General features: G+C 36.5%; 1 protein-coding gene across 1 annotated transcript; it reads left to right on the top strand.

The window, feature by feature from the left end:
- The first annotated feature begins 7,650 nt into the window (after nucleotides 1-7,650).
- On the top strand, nucleotides 7,651-11,518 carry LOC132610599 (protein SULFUR DEFICIENCY-INDUCED 1). Its single transcript, XM_060324915.1, has 4 exons — nucleotides 7,651-7,885; nucleotides 9,660-9,872; nucleotides 10,706-10,861; nucleotides 10,967-11,518. Exons 1-4 carry the CDS (start codon nucleotides 7,790-7,792, stop codon nucleotides 11,372-11,374), a joined length of 873 nt encoding a protein of 290 aa, XP_060180898.1. The 5' UTR covers nucleotides 7,651-7,789; the 3' UTR covers nucleotides 11,375-11,518.
- Nucleotides 11,519-19,349: the final 7,831 nt, after the last annotated feature.

Below are 19,349 nucleotides of genomic sequence, written 5' to 3'. Positions count from 1 at the left end.
CCATATCAGAATAGGCCTCTGGAAGACCACTAATGAGCCGCAAGACAAGGTGACTATTTGCCATCGGAGCATCTACATCAACTAGCCTGTCCGCCAAGGTTTTCACGTGATTGCAATAGGCATCCGCACTTGAAAATTTTTCGAGAGAGACGGCAGCAAGTTCCTCTTCGAGATGGGTTTCCCTAGAACCCTTGTTATCTTGAAAGATGGCCTCCCACCTTTGCTAAGCTTTCGTCGCGGTGTCATCTTTCACCAATATGGCTTGAAGTAATTCAGGAGAGATCGTACCATATATCCGCTGTAGGACTGCCGCATCAAGACGATCATAGAGTTCCGGATCAGCTACCCGTAAGACATCAATTTTGGCCTTAGTCGTGGCCTCCGTAGGAGGGATAATGTGATGCATTAGGTTGTGCACTCGGGCTTGCACCTTAAGCAACGCCACCCATGAATGATATGGACCATTTTCAATGTCCAATGTGAAGGGAACGAGAGTTTTGACATTGGTTATGGAGAGGGTAGAGTGAAACTTTGCGCCTGTGTCAGACATGATGGCTTCGAAGAAGAAGAGAGGAAGAATAAGGGAGGGAGAAGGTGCACGAAAGAATGAGAAGGGTGGTGGCTGCTAGGTTGGTTGGAGAATTAAACCTTAGTCTGATACCATGTAGGAAATCAATTCCCTTGATTAATCATAATGTACAATAATCAATATATACAAAAGCTAGGCCGTAATTACCTAGGCTATCAATGATATAATTACCTTATTCTAGGAGATATTCTAGCTGTACATAATATTCTAGGAGATATTCTAGCTGTATATAATAATGGCTAATTACAACAGTTATCAGTTACAGAGAGGTTTTGAATGTTAAGGTAATACTTAGAAGGTTCAGTTAAAATGATTTAGGTCTCTGCAAGAAAGTAAACGGTGCCTTATTCTTTTCTCCAGAAACGGTGCGTTTCCGTTGTTGTCCGAAACGGTGGGTTTAATGTGCTTTCCATAAAAGAATTTTATTTGTGTTTATGTAATAAGTTAAACCAACAAAATATGGCAAAAAAATCCCCAAAAAAAGGAGAAAATAAATAAATAGGATTCTTGCTATAGAGAGTGTCACGTCAGCGGGCCCTTTGCCTGCTTTTATATATATATATATGATATATGATTTATCTATATTATTTTAAAAGCATGAATATAAATGTTAATTGGCCAGAATATCCTTCATATGTTGAACGACTTTTATACCCTTTTAAGTTGAAATTTTATCTAAAAGATAATTTCATATAGGATAATATTGTAATATTAATCTTTTTTGTAATATATTAGGACTTCAAATTCAATTGAAATCCTAATCACGTCTCTTGAATAATTAAAGTAGTTCTTCAAAAGAGATAATTGTATTCTGGATACCTAACTGGCTCATATTGAAGTTAATTGTATTGAAGTTATTTGTATGACTAGTGAAGTAATTCGCGCTTCGCGCGGTTATAAACGACATTAATAAATTTGCAACTGAAATTGGTATGAATTTAGTAAAGATAAAATAGGTGAAGATTTTCATGTATATGCATATGATAATTATTTATCATAGAATTTGTTAAATCACAAATATAAATATTTCTATTAAATGTAGAACTAAATAGAACTACATTTTTTCATTGGCATACTTTCAAAATGGATGAGAAGATCACATTTAAAAAGAAAAATTACAAAAAGCACCCAGTAACGAAATTTAAAAAAAGAATGATGCTCACCTCTCAATTAAAACTTTTAAAAGGAAAAGAATAAAAGAATATTTATGGAGATGTAAGATGTCACCGAGGCAACAAAATTGTTGCTGCAAAATGGGTACTCCGCATAAAAAGTATAAGTATTATAAGGGTCTGGACCTTCAATTTCACCATAGGGTCTACTATCATTTATTTTTCATTACCTTGATCTTCAATCCCTTGTTTCCCATCTTCACTCTCTTGACTAATTGTATCTACACCTGTAAAATGGATTAAAAAAATATAGTATTATTCTTTGGTTATTCTATTGTGATTGTAGCTGCATGACATAGGTTCGAAATTCAATTTTACCAAATGTTTCTTCACTTTTATATCTGCCCAACCCGGCTTCAAATCCTGAAAGATTTGAAGAGAAAAAAAAACATGTAGCTTCAAAAAGAGTTCAATTGACTATCTCCTTTATTTCTTTGCTTAGCCAGAATTTGCAAACAATGGGTGTAACTACTCTTTCACCGAACAAACTCTAAAAGATGTAAGAATGGTTATAACTTCTTATCATCACAATCTACCTTTTTTATCTCTTCCCATCCTACCTGTAATCGAACCAGATAAATACCAATAGCTCAAAAGAAAAATAGTATGAATTACAGATGGAGAAGAGAAAACATAAAGCACTTGAAAGCCGACGTCTTCATGTTATTTCTTACTTCAAAGCCGAAAAATATAGCTTCAAAAAACAATTGCAGCAGCTTCATAAGGCTCTGCTTCTCGAGTTCTAGTCATACCTTTGCCTTATCGAGTTCTGTATGTATTATATAGATCAATTGATTGTTTCATAATAAAATTTGCAATAAGTACATCATAATTCTATCTTCTAAAAAGAAATTATAACGTCTTATGTTACATAAAATGCCATAAGTTTTGGATTTACAAGTCTCTTTCCCTGTTTATGGAGATGTAATGTAACTAACTTTTTTTTTTCTTTTCTGAAACGGCACCTTTTCCTTTCCGTATTTATTATGCTGCAATTAATACCTTAATTTTTAATTGTAATAGTAATAGAAAATTGTATTTAATTGAGGGAAAAAAATTCTAAAAATTTGATAAAATAGATATATACCACTGCTGGTCATAGAGGGTGCCACATCACCTCTTCTATGCCTAGCTTTATAATATATATAGATTAGAAGTCTTATTAAGTATCATAGTTAAAGGAATGTAAGTACTATTTATGGGATGAGCGCAAATACATGCTAGACGAGCATATCAATGCAAAACACCAAATTACGTCTCAGAGTAAGTAGTAAAGGATTCCGGTACTTTCTTCTCTATTGAATGTCGGGTTGCATTTTTCTTCTAAATTATTACTATTATTTTTCAATTAAGTTGGATTATTTTAGTCCTAACATATTCCCGGACCTTGCTAAAGCGGCATGTTTGTGCACCGGACTGCCCTTCTTTTTTCTAAATATATTTTTCCACGTAGGTAAAAATACAAAGGGTATATACAAAAAAACAATATTAATGAGAAGTATTATGTGGATTCAATCAAATAGTGTTTTGTACTTATAAATTAAATAATACAGTATATAATTTCAAATAACATTACCTAACATTTATTATGATTGACAGGGAATAACATCCGCGGCATATTCATAGAGACTAGTAATATTAAAATGTTCAAAAATGACCAACAATCCCCCACTCATTTTAATGTTAAAATAAGAGAGTTATCACCAACTTAGTTGAAAGGAGACTATTATGCATAATGAAAGTGTGCTCTACATTGAACTTCCACTTAGTAAAACAAAAATCTCTATTCCAGAGTCAATAGTGTGCTCTGCATTGAACTATGAGTCTATGACTGCTTAGGGAAATATAGTATCACTGCTTACACATAATAATCAAGGTATTCACATAGGCTTTAATAGCCAGCACATTACGGCCTTGTGCTATCCCGGTTTTCATTAGTGTGTTTGAGAACAAGCCCAATCTTCATAGGAAGCGGCCTACTTCCACACTCACATAAGTGAAATTTGTCAAGGGTGCTCCTGTAATTTTAACACCCCACCAATATGAGCTACAGAATCTCATTAAGAGTTCATAGACTCAACCTCCACAAACCGTTACAGAATACATGCGCTCACACCATAGGGAGGGAATAAATAAAATAGTGCTTTTTTCACAACAAGTTATCACATAATTTGTTTTTCCCATTGAACCTGATTATAGGATTTCTAGTCCTCGGGTTGGGTTTCCTCATATATGACTCATGAATTTATGAGCTTCAATCTCATCCCCCTTCATGTGCTACAAACTCTTTCTCTTGCAAAGGCCTTTGTCTACAAAATCTGCAAGATTATCACAATATTTTTGATATATCACTTTTCACAAATTATCTCACAATATTGTATTTCTCCTTTTAGGCTTGGATTTACCGTCATAATAATGGTTTTATACTCTACCAATAGTATTGCTTTCACAATAAATCAAAATTGGAGGAATTGGTTTCACAAATAAAGTATTTGCTATAATAAATCTCTAAACCAATTCATTATTTCACTAGCTAAAGCTAAGACAATTAGTTTTTCCTCCATGTTATAGTCAGCTATGATTATTTTTTGTTATTTCTAACACATAGCACCAAGATTTCTCATCTACATCACAAAAAACTTTGAGTACAGTAGGATGTATTTTTTTAATATAAAACAAGCCACGAATTTTTTTACTAAGTAAATATACCTGGTTTGCTTGTACCTGCTAAGTACTTCTACTGCATACACAATATCAGGCCAAGTGCAATCAGTCACATATCTCATATTTAGGCTAGCATACTCCTTTTTTGATTTATCACTTTGAATTGGAAATAAATAAACACTTAATCAAAAGAAATTGCTCCACATGTAATAAATTGTACTTCACAATTTTCTCAACATTATGTGACTGGTTATGAAATTTTTTATCACATGCTTTTTTTTATTATTTTTCATTCCATGAATGAAATTTGCCTCACTCAAATTTCTCACATCAAAATGGCTGCTACACATATTTTTAGTTTAATTTAACAACACCATTAGAGCCAAAGATCAACAAAAGATAAACCATTGATGCAAAAATAACATGTGTATTTTCAAGATTAATACATGCACTTGCCACACTTTATAAAACATTTTTAAAGATGCAGAAATTACTTTTCATGATAAATATTTTGCTCACTTCTTTAGCTGTCACTACTTTAAGAATTTAAATAACAATTATACTCTTGAAAAGTAGTATCACTTTATTCATCAAAATATAAGGTAAAAAGTTGTTTACCTTTCCTCCGCTTGAGTTGAGGAATTAGAAAAAAAAAGTACTTTACCCTTCCATCTCTTAAAGAGATCTAGCGACGTCGAAGCGGAATAATGTTGACATCTCCTATCTTGATATCCTCAATTTTTCAAACTGTAACAAAGATGAATCTCCTTAAAATTATTGGTGAAAATACCACATATTACAATAAATTACAGTTGAAATAAAAATGAACAAAAATAAATAAATAAATATTCAGGCTGAGGCGCGGATGTCTCACTCTCTTTAAGGAGATTCAAGCCCACTGCGGTATAATCTTCACCGGTCCAGTAGTAATACACTTGACTTGTCCCCTCCAGGATACAACAACCCGACAACGTTGTATAACTCAACAAAGTCTGGACAAAATGTTAAGTCCAAAGCTCCACCAAAAAAACACTTTCCTTCAACTAAATAAAAATCTTTTTTCTTACTTTTCCAAGAACTCTCCCATATTTTTCTACACACCACAAGGTAAGGAGGACTAACTATTTATAGGTGAAGAAATTCATCCTTGAATTAAATTGGAAGAGAAGTGGGAGAGTGGGGTAATAATGTAGGTAAATAATGAAAAAATTATGATATGAGTTACAAGACATGAAGAGGATGAATGTGGGTAAATAATGAGTTAGAGGTTACAGGAGTTACAAGGAAAATAATAGCCACTTTCAACCTCTTAAATGACAACCAACGTGAATGGAAAAGTGCAGCAAATTGATACTCCAAAATGAGTCACTTTAATCTAATATTTATAATATTAAATTGCTCAAAAATGACCAACAGAATGAGTTTTGGAAGTATTAATTGAATGCTACTACAATTTCATAAATGATTCCCAGGTTATTTTGATAAGAACACCATCGCGATCGCTTACTTCATAGACCTTGAATTTTCAATAGGATACCCTTACACGCACTTTGGAATAAGCCGAAAAGAAAAAGCCTCTGATTGGAATAAATCTAACAGATCGTTGAAAAGGAACTCTAAACTGGGGTCGACATAATCAGGATTTAGGATCAAGGTAACTCAAAATGTTTATTCTTTTAAACCTGTATTAATAAATTATAAAGTAATTGAATAAAAATACATGTATATTATGAATACATTATACATGTGATTGGCTGATTGCCTGGGTAGGTATATAATTGATTGAAAATGTCAATTTCCCAAGACTGATATTTTGCTACTGCACTAGATCGACCAACCACATTTTGTTTTGTTACTCTTCCAGGACACCAAATTACAATATTAAGTTGTAGAATATCTATCAGAGGGTGGTCCTGCCCAATCAAAATCTGTATATTCAAACGATCTGTTCATGACCTCGATCCTCAAAAAGTAATCCTTTACCTAATGCTGAATATATATATAGCCCAAGACAAATAAGTGCTTCAAGACTTTCATTTTTTTTCTAGAAACAAGTGGAGGACAATTTGTTCTACTGTTTTAGATGGCAAACATGCGAGCCCCTCATGGGCCGTCCCTGTCACATTTTTATTTTCTTTCCTTTGTAATGGATCTTAACGTCCTAAAGAAAACTCATCCGTCTAATCATAATAGTTTCTACTTGTCATTGATGTATATTTAATGTATAATAGATATATAATAAGTCTACATATTGATTATACAGTAATTATGAATAAAAATTTTAAACATAAAAGATTATTTTTTGTTGTAAGCTTTGGTGGATTGTTGTATAATGTAAAAATCCCTCTTTCAACTACAATTTGGTTCCAAAATATTTTTTGGGGCGATGTAATTTTTCTATTGTTTTCTCCAACCAGATTATTGTATTCGTATATTAGTATCTAACAAATCTGTTTACGTAATTTTTACCTATACTATATGAAGTGTTGAAAGATACTGCAGAGTTCAGAGTATCCATAACGTTTGAAAAAACCAATCTTAATATCACTTTTTTCGAGAAAAAATGCAACCGATTTTGTCTAACCAAATCCAAACACCATGATTCATGTTTTCTGGAAACAAAACTATTGATCTAAAAAATGTTTTGTAAAAACTAAAGCATCTTCTAACATAATAGCTGCTTCATAAAAAGTGAAATTTATAATTTGAAAATAAGAGTTATTTGCTATAATAGACAAATGTGATTTCATAGTGTAATTTTTTTTTAACCATCAGTAGATATTAGTTAAACTCTTCATCTATTAAACCTATACAATAAATTGAAGGAAGAAGCCCAGGGGACCACTACTAAAACTTCAACAATTAGCAACGGTCAATTTTTTTAACTAAACAACAAAATGCGTTGCTAATTTTATTTAGCGATGGATTAACAAAAAAAATTTGTTAACTACATGGCAATTTAGCGATGAGGTTGTCAACTAATTATTTGAGTTTTTTTAGTGGGAAGAGAAGATAAGAAATGTGGAAGTAGCAGGTGGGACATCTGTACCAAAAAGAATAGTAAAGAAAAAATTAGCTGCTAGTAATAGAGACGGATATTCGTCCAGGTTCAACCTCAGTTTCCTCCTATGATGCATCACTAGTTGCACTTTGGGTCATATTCATATGTATATACAACATACACACATATATATATATATATATTGTACAACTGCATTTCTCTCTCTCTCTCTCTTCATGTGTTCTGAATCTTCTCTTCAAATTCAATATATTCATCTTATGATACTAACAACTTTATACTCTCCATACAAATAAAAGCTGAGAAATTAAGAAAGATTTGCATATAGAAAGAGAGAAATTAAAGATGGACATGATGAAGAATAAAGAGAAGGAGCTTTTTCATGTTGCTCATAAGGTCCCTTCAGGTGATGGACCTTATGTTAGGGCCAAGCATGCTCAGGTAATTCACTTTTTTCCTTTTGCTTCAATTCCTTTATTTTCCAATTTATTCTCTTCATGTCATTACTGTTATGTGTGGAAAACCAATAATCTTTTAAGAAACACATATATAAACAAGTTTCTTGCTTGGAAATTAACCATTAATTTCCGCTCAGAGAGTTCGCTTTGTTTTATAAACTAGTCATGGTAATACCATCACCAAAAAGAATGGCAAAAGTTTGCTGGTAATTAATGTTTGCTTGATTATTACTTGTATGTTAATCTTTTTTGCTGGTAATTATTAATATTTGCTTGATTACTTACTTGTATATAAATCTTCTTTAAACTAGACAAGGCAGATCCATGAATTAGGGTCTGTTAAATTATTTGGAACGGTGTTACAAAATGTATAGTTTATAGTTAATTAAATCACTTATTATGAATTCACCGATTCTAGATCTTGGATTTGTTTCTGAAAATTAAACTAGCTAGTTAGATCGATCTAAGTGTCATTAAATCAACTATTTTTGCTTAGCTTTGATGTATTAAAACCTAGGTTGGTCCTAGCTAGTCTAGTGCCACTACACCAAAAGAGGTTTTTAGTGGCAATATCTTTTTCTTTTAGCGGCAATAGTTATTGCCCCAAAAACATTTACCAGCAATTGGTTAATGTCATTAGATCCAAGGTCGCTAAAGCCTTTAGTGGCATTTATTGTCAGGGCTAAAGTTTGGTATTGCCAGTAATAATTGATTCTAAAATATAATTAGGGGCAATTAAGTTATTGCCGCAAATTAATTGCAGCTAAAAGCATATTTTGTTGTAGTGTGAATATACACTAGGATAGATCAATTGTTAGGCAACTATATTAATTAGCATGAAATCTTTTCTGTTTGGGAGGAACTAATTATGAATTCAAAGGTACTAATTTCGTTCCTTGAAATATGCTCAAAAAGCAACCGTTCAACAAGAGAATTGTCAACTGTTTTGATATTATATTAATCTTGTCACTTTTCCCCCTCTATTGTTTCCTTCCTAATTAAATACCTGGCTAGATTAAGCTATGTAAATAAATAGCTGCAAATTATAAGCACATTTAGCCAAGCGAAGATGGATTTTAGTTCGACCAATTGAGAAAAATATTTCTCGCTCCATATCAATTAATATTGCATATTTTGACAGGATACAATTTTATTTTTTTTAATAAAAAAGATCTTTTAAAAGTTGTGACCTTAAACAAGTGTCATATGATTCATAGGGTATACAAATTTTGAATTGTGTGATTTTAGACATGTCATAACATTTGTGTGACTATAAAAACTTGTCACTAAGTGTAAAATGGAAGCTTAAGTTCAATTGCAGCTGACCTTTTCATTTGCAAGTTTGAAGCAGAAAACTGTTTCTTATTAGAGTTTAATTTCTATATAACAGGTGAAATTAAACTTTTATACTGTTAAGTAGCTTACTGTAGGTAACCACGGTTCATGATTTATAAATTTAGTAACTTAAATTTACATTGAGAGAGTAAAAAAAAAAAAGGTGTTAAACAATCATTATATGTAAATTAAATCTTTCGTTTTTATCAACTTGTGTGCATGGCTTAATACGTGAAACCTGTGAGTGAGAGCAATGGTCTTGCTTTTCTTCTTTTACGTGTCATTTTTTTTTATTTTTTTTTATTTTTTATCTTCTCTTTCCATTTCCTTAATACGTTATTCTTTTTCTAAAAAGAAAATAATAAGTTGTAAGTAGTAATTAAAACTGAGGTATATATATCCTTTTGGGCATTATATTTCAGCTAGTTGAGAAGGATCCAGAAGGAGCAATAGTGTGGTTTTGGAAGGCCATAAATGGAGGAGATAGAGTGGATAGTGCACTTAAAGATATGGCTGTGGTAATGAAGCAGCTCAATAGAAGTGAAGAGGCTATTGAAGCCATCAATTCTTTCAGATGCCTCTGTTCCAAACAGGCTCAAGAATCCCTTGATAATGTCCTCCTTGATCTTTTCAAGGTATACCAATTACTACTATACATTCATTGTTTTTTGTCCATCATTTTGCAAGGGGAAAACCATTATTTGAGTTTTGGGAACGAAGAACCTTTTAGTTGAGTTCCTTTCTTAGTGAGATTACTCGATAAGAATCCAAAATATTATTTCAAGTTAAATAGTGATAGAGTCAGGGATTTTAACTAAAAGGGTTCAAAATATGAAAAAAGTAAACACACGAACCAGTCAAGGGAATTCAACATCTATTATATATACATAAAAATAAATTTAAATTTATATATACAGTGTAATTTTCCGCAAAGAAAATTTCCACTTGGCTTCGCCTCTAAAGCTAAGAGTAGGACAGTTGAATTAAGGTATAGAGAAAGCTACAAGTGCGGCTAGAGTTTAGGATATTGGAGTTAAAAACAAAAAAAGGAAATTACATAGGAAAAGGATATGAGCCTATGAGGGCATCGTCTTGTACACATATATGGAGACAGAGCATTTCACTAACAGGGTGCAAATTTGGAAGGTACACAACGTGTGCTTCTACCAATCCCCTATCACTATTTCACTTAAATTGTCACATCATAGTAATATTTAACATGGATACGTAGTATTATATATGTGCAAAGTTGATGACTAGGTAATACTAAAGAAGACAATTGATTATATTAGAAAAAAAAGGGTTCATGTAACAATTGGTGCGCAGCACTGGTTTTTGCTCATATATATATATATATATATATATATATATATATATATATATATATGATGTTCTAGGAATTACCTAAGCACGTTACGTACTACAACTATCATATGGACTAATTGTAATATATTTTACATGTATGTAGAAATGTGGAAAAGTAGATGAACAAATAGCACTGTTGAAACAAAAGTTGAGACAGATATACCAAGGTCAAGTCTTCAATGGTAAACCTACAAAAACTGCTCGCTCTCATGGAAAGAAGTTTCAAGTTTCCGTCAGGCAAGAGACAGCCAGAGTCCTGGTAATTGTTACACCTTTTACTACGTTCGCTAATATTAGAATATTGGATATACTGAACATAGTGCTGCATTTTGATTTCTTATTTTAAACTATACTATTGTTATAGGGAAATTTGGGCTGGGCCTATACGCAAAAAGGGAACTTTATGGCGGCGGAAGTTGTGTACAAGAAAGCCCAAATGATCGATGCAGACAGTAACAAGGCCTGTAATCTGGCCCATTGCCTAATCAAGCAAGGCCGGTATGATGAGGCCCGTAATATTCTTGATAATGTTTGGGGAGGTAATTATACAGGTTCTGAAGATACAAAGACAAGGAACCGTGTGGAGGAATTGTTGTTGGAATTGGACTCGAGGCAACCACCACCATACTTGCAAAATCTTCCGGGCCTAAACTTGGATGATGATTTCATGAATGGGCTTGAACAACTTATAAATGAATGGGCCCCTCCAAGGTCAAGAAGACTACCAATATTTGAGGAGATCTCTACTTTCAAAGATCAATTGGCATGTTGATTGTTTTCAAATATTAGGGTACTGGATAGATAGAGAATGACATATGTTAGTGCTATAAATTAGGTGAAAATAAATAAAAGCTTGTGAACAATGTAAATTTTGAAGTTTGGGAAATGAACTATTCTACTTTTGTTGTCGGTTTAAGATTCCATTATGTGAAATATATAGATCTAATTAATTCAAATTTGCGTCAAATAATTCTCTTTCAAAACGAAATAAATACGACGATCTATATCCACGTGATCATCGCTTGACATACACCTCACCCTAACAAACCAAACCCATATGGAAATTTCCATCCATATATGATATATCCAAATAAGTTTGCGGAAGCCTTTTCAAAGCATAATCATTTAAAAAATGAGTAACCATATAAATAAAACTTAAGGATAAAAATGTTCATTCATGCATGTCATATGAGTAACCATAGATTGCATATACAAAAGAATACTACTATTTATGGAACCTCTATGAGAAGGAATGAAATAGTCAATCGAGACATGCCCCGGTGACTCGAAAGAATGAAAGTAGGCTTAAGTCATCCGGCAACCCCTAAAGTTGTCCACAGATTACAACAACTCAACCCAAGCTTATACCTATTGAACACCTACACCACTCAAAATGAGTACCTATTAGACACTTTTATGACAATCAGCTAAAAAACACAGAGAGTGTAAAACACTCGCCAATGATGTGGCAAAGTGGCGAATTAATTGCGTACACGCGGCATTTTGAGTCCAAAATAATGATTAAAAATTTTAGGGATAAAAAGAAAATAAAAAATTAAGTCCAACATGCTTTCTTCGAAATGCCGCCGTCGTTCACCTGTCCCACAATTTTCATTGGCGGTAATAGATTTTTTTCCTTCAACAGGCTTTGAACCTCATTCCCTCTTTTTGGGGAAAACAACAAGTTTTCTTTTTTCCCATCAGCTTCGGGTATGCAATTAATGGATAAATCTCATTTTCCAGATGCATCGTAAAACCCCCTATTTGTTCTTCACGTTTTTTTTTTTTCTTTTTTTAATTTTCTAAGACCAGTAAACTCTGGTAAATCATCACAAACACATGACTAACATCTTGTTAACTTGAATTAACCCTTACTAATATAAATAATACTATCATATAAACAATAAATATGAAAAATAAAGAAATGTGGCACTAACTTTTTCATGTGTGCGTATATACAGATCTATATCTATCTATATTACTAGTTTAGTGTACGCGCAAAGCGCGTGACTAAAATGCGTACCACAACAAACACTATAGGAAAAGAAAATTGGACTTAGCTACGAACTTCATCAATTAATCAGTTGCTAAATTGCTCGTAGCTAAATTGTTTTTTTATAATTCAGTACTAACCGGTAGCTAAATACACTACAAGAAAAAAAAAAATGGCAACAAATTTTTTTTTGTTGCCATAGATTGATTATTGTTGCAAAAAGTACTTTAGGCAACAATTTTTTTTTTGCATAGACTTTTTCCAGCCGCCTGTTATTGCAACAGCGTGTAACAACTTTTTTTGTTGTTGCCAAAAGTACTTTTTGCAACAATAATCAATACTATGGCAATAAAATTAAATTCTTTGGCAACAAAAAAGTTCATTTGCCAACAATAAAATTAAGTTGTTGCTAAATATTAAATTTTTTGTTGTCATTTCTATATTTTCTTGCAGTGATAGAATTAGCGATGAATTTTAGCGTTTATCTTTGTGTCATGTTTATTTAGTAGTGAAATGACTTAATTTATAAAAAAATATTGAGAGTGTTTATCTGTTAGAATAAGTGTAACAAAAAAAAATAATGACAATTCATTTAATATATTTAAGTTTGTACTATTTCATCCTTTTTACTTTAAATTTGCATTTTACCAAATTGACATTTAACGTTATTCTATAATCGAATTTGCTTTATTTCTAATTTCTTTCACCACAAATATATTTCTTATTTATCAAATCTATATACTTAAGAATTTTGTGAATTTGAAAAATAAATTTACTAATGTGAGGAATTTGAAAAAAATAAATTGAATTTAACAATGAATTTTATTGTTTAGCTACAGAATTTGAATTCGATAACAATGGATATGCTCTTGCTATATTCGATCAATAATCACTTACTCCATAATCCGTAAAAATCCGAAATGTTTTGCTAGCGGCCGCCATAGTCGAACATCTTATTATTAAACTCGGCCATGACTGGTTCGAAACCACATCCTTTGCGACCTATTCAGAAGCTTTACTCGATCATAGAGGTGTTCGTACGAGGTCCCAATCTAGGTCTCTTCGGAAGGTCGACCCGTTTAAGCACGATCTGTCTTTTGAGTGGACGTCCCGGTTCCTTCTCGCGTACGCTTCCCATGATTAGATAGGATCAAGGTCACATCCGTCACATCCGTCTGACATCAACACGTGTCGAGGCCCTGTTGGCTCTGAAGACGATTGCGGAAGGCAAACCGTCTCGGTCCCACTCTATAAAAGCAAGTTTTCCCTTTTATTTTTCACTTTTCGACTTTTACCAAAGGGAATTTTATCTTCGTGTGCCTTGGATACGTTGATCTTTATATCTTCAAACCTTCATAGCTTCATATCAGTCTCCTACTCAATCTTCAAACCTTCATTCAAAACCTTCTTATCTTCATAATTCTGAAATGATGAGTAAATCTTCAAAGGCTAAAGCTGGTGAGACCTCTTCAGCTCCTAAACCAGAGCCACTACTGACTGACTTTATTCCTCAAGACTGTTCGACCATCCGGGACTTCAAGGTCGAGAAACCTTCTCAACAGGGGGATCGAGGTGCCGAAATATCGGCCTATTTGTGCACGATACTCCCGAATAAACTCGAGTAGGTCAAAGAAGATTGCGGGTGGAAAGGTAAGGAGGTCGTTATCCCTTACCAGGACGAAGCCATAACAACCTACGTGGAAGGGTATTTAAGTGTTTATACCGACCCTTTCACATTCAGCACACGCAATCCTGTGGTGGTCGATTTCTGCAAACGGTACGAGATTACCCTCGGCCAAATTCACCAGTCATTTTGGAGGATCGTTGTGCTCCTCCGTTATTTTACTTCAAACGTAAACATTCCATTCACGGTGCACCATCTACTCCGGCTATATAGCCCCCGTGTCTTCAGAGGGGGAATGATTAAACTCTCAAAACGAGCCAGAAAAGCGCCCTTCTCTGGTCTGGACAAAGATAGAGACCGAGGCTGGCAGGGCAGGTTTTTCCGAGTCAGGACAACGGATCTGATTCCCGCTGACAAATTGCTGTTTCCCGAGAGATGGAACCCAAATCGTAAGTAACTTTATGTTGGTACGATACCACCATGTGCCTGCACCTATACTGAACCTTTTATTTGCTCGTGTGTATACAACGCTTACCCGAACCCTCGGTGCGGTTCCTAACCTTGACCAGTGGATCGAAAATCTGTTCCCAACTTACTTATGTCGATCGTACCTGGAGACGTTTGTTCCGGTCCCGTTGGGAGGCCGGAACCCACGGTAAGTCCTTCCCTTAGAGCGTCGTCCCTTCTTATCTACGTAATACGCCACGTTAGATAGGTAAGGAGTGTTCTTCTTTTTGCTTCACAGGTTTATCAATGGCCACCAGAATTCGGGGCCAGGAAACTGCCGAGGCCTCAGCTGACGAGCAAGATACCAAAGCTCCTGATCAGGGAGATCAAATTGAAAGGAGGAAAAGAAAATCCTCCGAATCTTCTCGAGCTTCTTCCTAGGCCAAGAAAAGATCGAGGATCGTTATCCGAGAGACCTCATAGGAAGATGTCTCGGCCCGTGCTTTGGACGCTGAGGTTGTTGGTCAACTATTGGACCATTCTGATGATGATGATCAGATGTTGGGTGGGCATCGTCTTATTGATGAGCTCCTCGAGCATGATCTGACCAGTTCTGTTGCAATCACTCAACGATTGGTGGAAAGCTCAAGTCAAATCCCGGCTAGATCGAGGGTCATCTCGAGGCCGACGGACGCAGGGAGCATCGGGTCGAAGGTCGGGGCATCCAAGCACACTCCTACTCGAAGTATTGAAAAACTGCCAGACCCAGCCGCTGGATCGAAGGCAGCTTCCTCGGTATCAGGCCCAAAGGTACCTAACATTCCGTCTTTGTACGGTATTGGTTCCGTCCTTCCGATACAAGCTGTGGCCGCATCTGAAACAATAATTTGCATATAGGATTCTCCGCCACCATTGGTGGATATTCCCGCCGATGTTGAAAAAGCCAAAGGCAAGATGACCGAGGAAAGGCCAGTCGGTCATGAGGGTTATGAAATACCCGCTCCGGGTATGTCGGGTTTTGAGCATTTGTCCATCCCCATGGCCGATCGTTTCGAGGTTAATTCTGGCCCTAGGTTGGAGAAATTATTTCTTGCCCCTAGTACCGACCTGAATCGGAAGAGGCTAATAACTTTCAAGGTGTCGGCCGACATGAACATGTTATCGGGGCTGATCGGGTGGCTAGCTATTTATACCCTCTAGTGTCCCAGAAAGACCGTCGAAAAATGGATGAAGTCAGCGAATCGTTCCTTTTCAACGAGGCCCAGCAGGCATTGAACCAGGCAATTTTTGTTCTTATGCTCTTTTCATTTAGTTTTAACTTCATGTCTCATTTTACAATCGTTCATCTTTCTCTTATAGGTCTCCGTGCTTCATCATACCAGCTTTCACCGGCTCAGGTATGAAGTGGGTCGGCTCAAGGAGGAGCTTAAAAGCAAAAGTCAGGAGGTGGACGAGCTCATGGATCTGTACGAGCAGAAATTGCAATACATCTCGTCTCTCCCTGACCTTTTTATCCTGAAGTCTGACTTAACAGCGGCCCGAAACGAGGCTGCCGAGGCTAAGCGGGAGCGTGATCAGTTGGCAGAGAAGGTAAGGGCGCGAAGTTTTCAATAAATCTTTAACAGCCGATGCTAATGCCATTACTTCTCAGGCCCGGGTTTATGTTAGCCAGATCGACCAACTTCGGGCAGAGCTGGATGGGATCAAGCCTGAGCTTAATTTTCTCCAAGAAACGACCATCGGCGTTGTGGTCGAACGTGATGTTCTCAGGGAGAAGCTTCGGGCGTCGGTGGAACAAATGAACGGCCTTAGCTCATCACTTGCTGCGGCCGAAGCTGAACGGGATCGATTGAATCGGGTCAGCACTGATCTGCAAGTTGAACATGGAAAGGCTCTTGACCAGATCTCAGGTTTTGATGATATGTTAGAGCAGTATAAGGTCGATGTGACTGCTGCCGAAAAGACCAGTAATCTTCGAGCCGAGTACGAGCGGTGCTTATCCCAAAGGAAAACCTCGAAGAAGTTCAAGCCACTGGAGTGGACTTATCAGATCTGATCGAGGAATTCAAGAAGCTTGAAGCGGAAGCAAAGGATGCTTTCGACCCTGAGGATTCGGATATCGACCTCGAGTCAGTCGGTGAAGAGGCCGAAGGGTCGGGTAAAGATTAGGTTCGGGGCCTTGCGTCCCTTCTTTTGTTTTTACCTTTTGTTTTGAGGCCACTAGTCCGAGCCTTTATAAATCTACTTATATGTATGTATGAATGAAAAGAAAAATTTGTATTCGATCTCATTCATCGCCTTTTGTTGCCCTTTGCAAAGTATTCTTCGGTTCAATGTTTATTCGATTTATGCCATCATTTTAATTTGCCATATTGTTTCGGCTAGGATAAAATTCAAGTGGTAACAGCTTGTGATCAGGTTTTAGTCCGTGTTGACTTCAGTCATTGCTTTATTTATAATTTGCAAGACAGACCCGATCACGATATTTTTGTATTTTTAGATCGTGGTCTTTAACCGTTTGGGTCGTAGCTTTTGAGCTTACACATGTTTTTTAGACCGTAGTCTTTAACTGTTTACGCCATAGCTTTTTAGCATTTGTGTACGTTTTCTATACCCTACTTTTTGACCGTTTAGGCCATAGCCTTTCGGTATTTGGCAACATTGGATCCTTTTGATTGAAGTAAGATTGAAAAACCAGCCAGAGATGCATTCGCAATTGCTGCCGCGGCAAGAACAAACTAAGTGGACACTATTCAATTGATCGTTTGGTCCTTATATCTGATCCTATCGTTCAGGCCTTGGCTTTACATAGTTATCACTTAACTCATGGTATAATAGTCCCCTAGTATTCGAGTTCGAGGTATGAGGGCTCGGGTACTATTAGCCCTATATATGTAGTCCCCAGTCTCCGATCTCTGGTAGGTATCCTCTATTCGCGTAGCACGCTGTTCAATGCTGCCTCGTTAAAAACCTTGCCGAAAACCCACTTCGGGACAAAACGGTCGAAGGGAAAAAGAGTGCGTGCTTTCAGTCTTAAGTTTATAGCTTTCCAGTTTCCATTGCGCTGCTCCGGTGTCCCTCGGACTGTATCCCTGCGTGGTCAGATCGAGAGAGAAGGTAAACAAAGAGAAGTTATTCGTACCTTTAACAGCAATATCGTTTTAAGTGTGCTACATTCCAGTTGTACTGCTGTCCCTCTTCGTTCTCGAGCTGATAAAAGCCTTTCTCGGTTATTCTAGTTACTCGATATGGTCCTTCCCAATTCGGGGCTAGCTTCCCTTCGTGAGGGTTCTTTGTATGAAGTGTGACCTTCCTCAGTACCAAGTCCCCAATCTGAAAGTTCCTGAGGTTGGTCCTCCGGTTATAATATATTTGCATCCTTTATTTTTGTGCGGCTATTCGGATATGAGCAGCTTCCCTCCTTTCATCCGCGAGATTCAGACTAGCAGACATTGCTTCATGGTTCGAGTCCTCAGTAGCATACCGTAATCTCAAGCTTGGTTCACCAACTTCGACGGGTATTAGGGCCTCGGCTCCGTATATGAGGGAAAACGGAGTCTCCCCGGTACTTGATCTTACCGTTGTGCAATAAACCCATAAAACCACGGGCAAAACTTTCTTCCATCGGTGTTTGGAGTCGGCCAACCTTTTTTTTAAATTCTTTAGTATAGTTTTATTGGTAGATTCAGCCTGTCCATTCGCGCTCGGGTGATACGGGGTGGATAAGATCTTTTTGATCTTGTATTCTTCGAAAAACTTGCTGACCTTGTTGCCTATGAACTGCTTCCCGTTATCACACGCAATCTTCGCGGGTACCCCGAACCGACAGATTATATGGTCATAAATGAAATCGATGACCTCTTTTTCTCTGACTTTCTCGAGTGCCTGTGCTTCAACCCATTTAGAGAAATAATCAGTCATAATCAAAATAAATTGTGCCTTACCTGGGGCCCATGGCAGAGGTCCTACTATGTCCATACCCCATTTCATGAATGGCCATGGGAAAGGACCGGATGGAGTTCTTCCCCGGGTTGATATATTGATGGGGCGTGTTTTTGGCATTCGCTGCATTTTCGAATGAAGGTTTTGGCGTCTTCCCCCAACTCGTTCCAATAGGGTCGGATCAGCTTGCGCACCAATGAATCAACTCCCGAATGGTTACCGCAAGTCCCCTCGTGAATTTCCCTTAGAACATAGTCGGCTTCCCCTGGTCCTAAGCATCTTGCCAAGGAGCCGTGGAACGATCGTCGGTATAACTGGCCATCAACCAAACAAAATCAAGCTGCCTTGGTTCGAAGGGCTCTTGATTCCTTAGCATCGGATGGAAATTTTCCTATTTGAAGATAATCTATGTATTTGTTCCTCCAGTCTCAGGTGAGGTTGGTCGTGTTTATTTCGGCATGTCCGGTCTCTATGACTGATTTCGTCAATTGCACTACAGCTCCGGAGTTGAACCCATCCGATTCGACCGAGGAATGTGTTCCAACGTCCATTCCTTGAACCGGCGAAGGACAACCTGAAGTTTCTCCTGGTATCTTCGCATTCGGTCATCCTTGACCTCGAAGGTTCCGTTCGCTTGGTTGACCACCAGGAGAGAATCGCATTTGGCCTCTACGACCTCTGCTCCCAAGCTTTTAGCCAGCTCTAAACCTGCAATCATAGCCTCATACTCGGCTTCGTTGT

Source organism: Lycium barbarum, chromosome 9 (genome assembly GCF_019175385.1).
Source record: "Lycium barbarum isolate Lr01 chromosome 9, ASM1917538v2, whole genome shotgun sequence".
Taxonomy (NCBI): domain Eukaryota; kingdom Viridiplantae; phylum Streptophyta; class Magnoliopsida; order Solanales; family Solanaceae; genus Lycium; species Lycium barbarum.
This window is presented reverse-complemented; position numbering and strand designations above follow the sequence as displayed.